This window comes from Sinocyclocheilus rhinocerous, unplaced genomic scaffold, assembly GCF_001515625.1.
Source record: "Sinocyclocheilus rhinocerous isolate Xijiao unplaced genomic scaffold, SAMN03320098_v1.1 scaffold2810, whole genome shotgun sequence".
NCBI lineage: Eukaryota > Metazoa > Chordata > Actinopteri > Cypriniformes > Cyprinidae > Sinocyclocheilus > Sinocyclocheilus rhinocerous.
The window spans coordinates 284,034-292,751 of record NW_015626406.1 but is presented as its reverse complement, the minus strand read 5'-3'; the positions used below and the strand labels follow the sequence as shown (position 1 = coordinate 292,751).

Genomic DNA, 8,718 nt, shown 5'->3' with positions numbered 1-8,718 from the left:
TAAAATAGGGACAAACCCAGCAATTGGGTTGTTTTGACCCAGCGGTTGGGTTAAATGTTTAACCCAACCTTCTGGGTAGTAACCCAACTGCTGGGTCAAAACAACCCAATTGCTGGGTCTGTCCCTATTTTACCCAGCACTGGGTTGTATTTAACCCAGCATTTTTTAGAGTGTGCTGACTTGTAAAACCCTTTCGCTATCAGAATGGTACCACTGATGTTGCATTGCAGTTATCAGTGAGTAGTGCCCAGCCACATTCAGCCTGACTTTTGTTTATCTCTCAAGTCAGATTGAGAATGCTATGCCAACTATATGACGTCATTGTGAGCCATGGCTCTGTGTGGGGGACACCAGTCACTCTCATGCTGCTATTATGATAATGCTGGCTAGGTCCCACTTATATTAAGTGGCCTTAACACCTCCTGACTACCAGGAAAAAAATTTGTGAATTAGAGGACATCGGGACTTTAAAAATTCCATTTTTTAAAAAAAATAAAAAGACATGAATAGACATGAAACGGCAAAAACAGTGGGATTTTTGTTTAAATCACAAATCAATTTTCATTTTTTATACCAAACCTTATATAAAGATGATTCTCAACTATGTTATGAAAGATATTTTTAAAACACATTTTTCTTTATGAAAAATTTGTGTAAAATGGCCATAAACGAGTTTTTCCATTATATACAATGTATCTATAAACTATCTAATTTGCATATTAATGTGTTTTTGGGGCAACATAGAATGAACAAATAAGTGCAATAATGGGAGTAATAATTAGCAAGATTTTCATAATAATATCTAATATTTAATAGGAATATTGATACATAATTTTTTCTCTATTCATTTGTTGTGTCTCCCAAAATGTGTAATAAACATGCTTTAAGTCCCGGTGTCCTCTACAGTGGACATGGGTATGAAATTGATGTCCTGTTTCATAACAGAAGGTCATATTTTGATTTGAAACCCCATAACATTTTCCTGAGATGTTGATTTATGACAAACAATTTGAAAATTAGTCAGATTTAAATGATAATTACAAAATATTATCATATTTCCATAAGGGTGTAACACTTGATCACTAAATTAATGTCAGCCATTTTTAAAGACCAAGGAGTTTGAGTGGTCATGGTGAAACATCCAATCATTTGGTATCTCTGAAAAGCCCTGAATGTGCTCTGTACAGGACATCCAGACTTAAAACTCTGACATGTAACGTTTTAGAGAAATCGCAAAAAAATTATGTCCTCTACAGAAGACAAAACTCCATATCTGGTATGTACTTACATCAAAAAATAAGTACAATGTACTTATTGTGTTCATATTGTTTTGCAAAACACTTCTGCTGCTATTGAGGTGGGATACGGGTAAGGTTAAGGACAGGTTTGGTGTACGGGTGGGTTTAAGGGTTGGTTAAGGTGGAAGGGATGGGTCAACAGTGTAACTATAAATGTTATTACAGAAACTAATTACAGATGTAATTGCATGCAGTTTTTATATATATATATATATATAAGTACAATGTAAAATCATGTATGTATGCAATAAGTGTATTGTATCAAATATTAATTTGAATGTAAGTACATAGTAGTTAAGGCCACCTAATATAAAGTGGGACCGCTGGCTCATTATATATAATTTGTTTAAAAAAAATGAATCCCTTCTGTAGCAGGATGTCAAGCTAAGTGTTCATCAGGTGTGTCTCTGATCTGGTCTTTTCAAAATTCTGGCAGTGAATGTGAAATTGTTGGCAGGTACTATAAAAGCGCATTCATGTGTTTGCACTAGTTAAGTTTTGCTGTTTTTGAGTGGTCTGAAGGGTGAGAGAAGGAAAGGACACAGTCAGCCTCTAAGGCATGTTGTCAGAGGCTTCCAAACAACAAGCTGATTGGCTGATTGGACAGCATTCTGTCATTAATTGGTGATGTGTTTTACTTTCTGTAGTAATGATGTCATCGGTAGCCAATCAAAGTGCCATGGTGACTGTGATTGGTGTGATCTGATTGGCTATTCAGTTGAAAATAAGATGGGGTTGGGTTTCTCATCATCCAAGACTGATGTTCACTCTGAGCTTTTGCAAAATGAGTCTGCTCTTCCAAATCGATGATCAAAACGACAATAGCGAGGAACAGTGCTCTCAAAACAGCGATAAAATCCTCATTGGCATTTTAGGCTTCTATGCTGTTATTCCGTCTTTATTACCCCAAGACTGCAGCATACAGTGTTGAATTGTAGCTTAATGTCGTTGTCTTGTACTGTCAAAAAGAGAGGGGATTTCCTCATCGCTCGAGGCTATAACAGTGTACTTTAAAACAGAGCATCCATATTTGGTCCTTCGAAATAAACAAAACATATTCTTGCCATGAAAATTGTTATTGACCTCTCTATCCCCCAAATGTATGTTTTTCTTCTGATCTCTTTATTATAGGTTTATTTATAAGCCAGTTGTTAGAGCCATATAATGCTTTATAGAAAGTGAGCACAGTGAAACATGGTAAAGAAGATTCACATTTGGTTTGTAGAGGTAGGTTTGATCAGAGGACGATTTATTTATACCAGTGGGAAGTGAAATTGCAATCTTACGTATTGCAATTTACGTACAATAGAAATGCATTGAAATATACAGAAAAATAAATTGTAAAAATACATATATTCCTCAGTTTGAGGCCAGTCATCCTCTGAATTTAGAGCAGACTGTTATCACAGTTCAAAAGTATTGACCAACCTTATCAATGTCCAAGTGTCTGTCTGTAAGGCGATTCATGTTTAACACCTCCAGCTTTACACACTGAATGATAATTACAAAATATTATCATATTTCCATAAGGGTGTAACACTTGATCACTAAATTAATGTCAGCCATTTTTAAAGACCAAGGAGTTTGAGTGGTCATGGTGAAACATCCAATCATTTGGTATCTCTGAAAAGCCCTGAATGTGCTCTGTACAGGACATCCAGACTTAAAACTCTGACATGTAACGTTTTAGAGAAATCGCAAAAAAATTATGTCCTCTACAGAAGACAAAACTCCATATCTGGTATGTACTTACATCAAAAAATAAGTACAATGTACTTATTGTGTTCATATTGTTTTGCAAAACACTTCTGCTGCTATTGAGGTGGGATACGGGTAAGGTTAAGGACAGGTTTGGTGTACGGGTGGGTTTAAGGGTTGGTTAAGGTGGAAGGGATGGGTCAACAGTGTAACTATAAATGTTATTACAGAAACTAATTACAGATGTAATTGCATGCAGTTTTTATATATATATATATATATAAGTACAATGTAAAATCATGTATGTATGCAATAAGTGTATTGTATCAAATATTAATTTGAATGTAAGTACATAGTAGTTAAGGCCACCTAATATAAAGTGGGACCGCTGGCTCATTATATATAATTTGTTTAAAAAAAATGAATCCCTTCTGTAGCAGGATGTCAAGCTAAGTGTTCATCAGGTGTGTCTCTGATCTGGTCTTTTCAAAATTCTGGCAGTGAATGTGAAATTGTTGGCAGGTACTATAAAAGCGCATTCATGTGTTTGCACTAGTTAAGTTTTGCTGTTTTTGAGTGGTCTGAAGGGTGAGAGAAGGAAAGGACACAGTCAGCCTCTAAGGCATGTTGTCAGAGGCTTCCAAACAACAAGCTGATTGGCTGATTGGACAGCATTCTGTCATTAATTGGTGATGTGTTTTACTTTCTGTAGTAATGATGTCATCGGTAGCCAATCAAAGTGCCATGGTGACTGTGATTGGTGTGATCTGATTGGCTATTCAGTTGAAAATAAGATGGGGTTGGGTTTCTCATCATCCAAGACTGATGTTCACTCTGAGCTTTTGCAAAATGAGTCTGCTCTTCCAAATCGATGATCAAAACGACAATAGCGAGGAACAGTGCTCTCAAAACAGCGATAAAATCCTCATTGGCATTTTAGGCTTCTATGCTGTTATTCCGTCTTTATTACCCCAAGACTGCAGCATACAGTGTTGAATTGTAGCTTAATGTCGTTGTCTTGTACTGTCAAAAAGAGAGGGGATTTCCTCATCGCTCGAGGCTATAACAGTGTACTTTAAAACAGAGCATCCATATTTGGTCCTTCGAAATAAACAAAACATATTCTTGCCATGAAAATTGTTATTGACCTCTCTATCCCCCAAATGTATGTTTTTCTTCTGATCTCTTTATTATAGGTTTATTTATAAGCCAGTTGTTAGAGCCATATAATGCTTTATAGAAAGTGAGCACAGTGAAACATGGTAAAGAAGATTCACATTTGGTTTGTAGAGGTAGGTTTGATCAGAGGACGATTTATTTATACCAGTGGGAAGTGAAATTGCAATCTTACGTATTGCAATTTACGTACAATAGAAATGCATTGAAATATACAGAAAAATAAATTGTAAAAATACATATATTCCTCAGTTTGAGGCCAGTCATCCTCTGAATTTAGAGCAGACTGTTATCACAGTTCAAAAGTATTGACCAACCTTATCAATGTCCAAGTGTCTGTCTGTAAGGCGATTCATGTTTAACACCTCCAGCTTTACACACTGACAGGCAACTAACTATGTGTATGTGACTCATGGCTCTCTGGCAGACGTTTTAATTAGTGATCCAGCTGCAGGAGAATGGAGACTTCAATGTCCATTATAACGGAAGGTGCTGAGATGAGAATGGATGGGGGGTTAATCTCAGAGGGGACAGATTTGGCGGCAACACTGTGGGAGATGCAGCAAAGCATGTCTGTTATTCATGTCTATATGTTGGACTCTGTGTCTGTTATGTGATGACTTGATTTAAACCTGTAATTAATTATTAAAATCCTGACGGGGGACTTTATTCAGTGGCAGCTGCTGGTAAATCGAAGGGACTGACAGCTTGCCAGAGCTTCGGTATACTGAAAGATAGGTTACAAGATTATAGGGGACAGCCATACAGTGCTTGGCTAAACAGCATGATCAAATGTATGTATTCAAATAGGCCATTCCACTGGAACGTTGTGCTTGTAGGTTTGGAAAGTCTGACCACTAGATACTTTCCTTGACCTTACAGTCTTACTCATTTATGGTCCCATTTGAATAAACATTTGTTGACATGAGGAATTCTTGAATCTGGTCCCCAGTCATTCAGCAATAGTGAACTCAGTCAAGTTGCACAAAGGGGAAAGTGTCTGCCCAGCAACAGTATCAGTGTTTACTAAACAATTCAAGCACAACAAATTCACAAAATCAGGAAGTTGTACTGAAATAAATCTATTTCAAAGGAAAAACTGTAGAATAACTAAATCAGTTTTTTTACTTTAGAAAGAGTGGATTTCACTATGAATGTTCTATTTTATAATGAAAATCATTGCATTTTACTAATAAGTCAGTATAACTATTAAAGTACAAAGTGGCTTCTTTTGGAATGAATGGTGGCAGTTGTTTGCCAGGCTCATAAGTTCATCTGGCCTGTCTGGTTTTGACATCTCATGATTTGGCCCGCCATGCCATATCACATTTCAGTGCATTTTATGTTTTTGCATTGAAATGAAGAGAACATGAGTGAATAAAATTTTTAAAAAGCATATTCAGTATAATATAGTTGGATATACTGTATGAAACATTTGCTTTCTCAATCCTCAGTCGAGTTTGATTTTTGGCCCTTTACAAAAAGTTCAGGCATGTCTGGAAATAATGTTGCAACACTGGAAAAAGGAAGTGGCATGGATTAACCCACTTGTTTACCTCAGCGGTTTTGCCAAGAGATAAATTAAAAAAGAAACCAAATGTAATATAATCTTTGCTACATCTTAGGATACAGAATATGAGAGCAGGAACAATTTTCATTCCAGTTTATGTTTTTATACTGATTCCGATAATAATTCATAATGCATTGGACTACGAAACATTATTAGACATATTCTAACAGATTTTAAAAGTGAAAAGTAACTTGTGTAGAAATTGACAAATGGTAGCATTTATAATTTACTTGTTATTCGTTAAGCAAAAGCGAGGAGAAAATCCATTTTCACATGGTTTGTATGGTTTTCTCCATTTTATGTTTCTGCGTAGAGTTAACCATTTTCCAGTACTTTTGTGGCAAAGCAGTGACTGTGATTAGAGATGGAAGATCTAGTAATGGTTTTATAATGGCTCGGTTTTATAATTGCTGTTTGTCTGTTTTCTTATGTTTCCTCTCTCTGTTAGGCTGCCAAAACCACTATTGAGGCTGTAGTGCCCTTCCCTTGTGCTTAGTATTAAGCCTTTTGAGTGTCTGATAAAGAGAATGTTATTGCATTCCTTACTGGAAGCCTCAGATATAGTGACCAGTCTGAGGTTTCACTTTTATTAAGCATTCAGCACTTTTGACCACTGAACTTTGCCCTCCTCAACCCCTTGGCAATGTTTAAAGAAAACAACGATGATGTTCTTCATGTCTGTGCTTGTAAAGTGGTTGAGCTTCCTTGCTCCTCGAGTTGTATTCTCAGCAGAAGTGTGTAGGCCAGAGCTATTTTTGGCTTAATGCTTGAAATACTGGCTCTGAAAGACATGGAAAAACATTTTACTTTCAGAAAGATTTGGCTGTCTGTTATTGTGGTTCTGTTTAAGAAGTCTGTTTAATGAAGTACTTGAAAACGATAGTTTTAAAAGTTCAGTCGTCATTTACTCACCCATGTGTCGTTCCTAATCTGTATGACAATCTTTCTTCTGTGGAACACAAAAGAAAATATTTTGAAAGTCATTGGGGTCCAGTTAAAGATAGTACTACAAATAGCTCTGTGATTATACGATTTCTTTGAGTTGAACAGACCTTGTGACTCAGCTCATCTGTTTTACATTCAATTGGGCCTTGCAAACAAACAAATGTCATACATCCTGGACATATTGTCTATTAATCATCCAAACATGAGAACTATTTATTCTTAGAGTAATTGCTTGTAAACCTATTGTAAAATATCCATTGATTTAAGGGTGAAACAGTAATTTTGCCTTTAATTTTTTTGCTACACACAGAAAATAAAGTGTTAAATGTATTAAAGGGATAAAAAAACTTTTTTCTTCACATGCATACATAGTTACACGCTCACATAACGCATGACTCAGAGAAAAATTCTCGAGGTGGAAGCCTTGAGACATATGTAGACCCTGTCCTTGTTACCTCGGCAACACAGGTCCTTGCAAAATCTTCCCACATGCTCAGAGACAGTATAGTACCAACTAAATCAAGGGGCTTTCCAGTTCGAAGTGTGTACAGATCACTCAAATGACACCGGACTGGATGCCTTCCGTTAGAAAAGTCCCTTTAAAGGGAAGTCAGTTCACTTGGCGGCCATATTGGCATTCTGCCAAAAATAGCTCCTGTCTACTTGAACAGGGAGGGACTGATATCTCTAAAACTCTTTGTCAAGATCGCGTTTTAATAAAATATTTCAAATTAGCAATAAAATGACATAACATTGGTATCATAAATGGTGCTTATTTTGTGAAAATTCTAACAAAAACTGCATTTTGAAGCTAATCTGAGTGAATTAGCTAACACTAAACACACGGTAAAGGTGTAAATGTAAAATAAACAGGTGATGAGTCTAACTGAAAGGCGATGTGTAATTTTAACTGTAAGGTGGGAAGTTCATTCCTACATCTGCCATATTGTCCATTTGCAATTTCGCCCATTTGTATTTTTTATAAATATATTTTTATATAAATATCTTTCTTTACTTTATAATGTTTCTGTGAAATGAGAGATTAAACTGTCTCATAATTCTCTTCACATGCTTCAAACTACAAATTTACTATATACAATCATTCAAACTGTCTTACATTTTTCACGAGAAAACACTTTCTTTCCTTGTTTTACATGAACGCCATAACCTTAGCATATTAATATATTTTCTCATTTTTGCAGCCCTAAATTCTGTTAAGTTGGTCCTCTACATCATATCTTATGTTTTATGCTTGTGTCCACTGCAAAGATATCAGCATGAGTTCTGGTCTTCTGTCCCCTTGTACATGTCTGGACATGTTAGGACATGCCTCACTATCTCTAAGAAGTTTCAGCAAAGTTCTGTAGGGTGAAAGTTCTGTCAGTGTGAAGAGTGAACAGGTGTCAGTACTTAATATAGCCAGCAAAACACTTTTTTCCTCCAGGGTTTGCAAAAGTGATTGGACTTCTGTGAGAAGAAAGTGGACCTGATCATGGACAACTGTGAGTGCATTTCTGTCATTGCAGAGAGTAGCTCCTGATGGTTATACACTGGTGACTTTGATTTAAGTTAAATGTGTACTTCTTTATGGCACACTTAACTTATCTTTCACTGTATAGTTTACATCTGTCTAATCTGAGTTTTATGAAAGTGAGAGCTAAACTAGAAAAGGAAGATGAAAAAAGAGAAGCTAAGACTGGCAGTCAAGTGAGAACACTTCATAGCTCTTTCATCCCATCTCCCCAGAGACTGGTTAAGGCAATACCTCGACAAACAGTAACATAGCAACCCTCCCAAAATCTCCTGCTATTAGAAGGAATGGAGATATCAAAGACTGTCTCTCTGCATGGCTTTGTAGGGTTTAGACACTGAGCCATCCAGAGTGAGAACAGTACAGGTATTCTCTGTCTAATAGTCTCTGCCAAAGCTGTCTGACACCTGCTGCCTCTGACAGAGATAATAATAATAATGGATAGAATAGCATGAAAGTCTTTATTATTTGTATCTGTAACTATAGAAATTAATATATAT

At 36.2% G+C, this 8,718-nt stretch overlaps 2 protein-coding genes across 2 annotated transcripts in view; both read left to right on the top strand.

The window, feature by feature from the left end:
- Positions 1-8,578, top strand: part of LOC107715098 (protein FAM8A1-like) — a 16,324-nt gene extending 7,746 nt beyond the window's left edge. The window contains exons 6-7 of the transcript XR_001637065.1: positions 6,267-6,271; positions 8,569-8,578. The gene's annotated coding sequence lies outside the window, so the exon portion shown is untranslated. The remainder of the gene's footprint in view (positions 1-6,266; positions 6,272-8,568) is intronic.
- LOC107714995 (neuroblast differentiation-associated protein AHNAK-like) overlaps positions 912-8,718 on the top strand; it is a 26,865-nt gene continuing 19,058 nt past the window's right edge. Inside the window, exon 1 of the mRNA XM_016521008.1 lies at positions 912-915. Within this exon, the coding sequence (XP_016376494.1) occupies positions 912-915 (4 nt within the window). The remainder of the gene's footprint in view (positions 916-8,718) is intronic.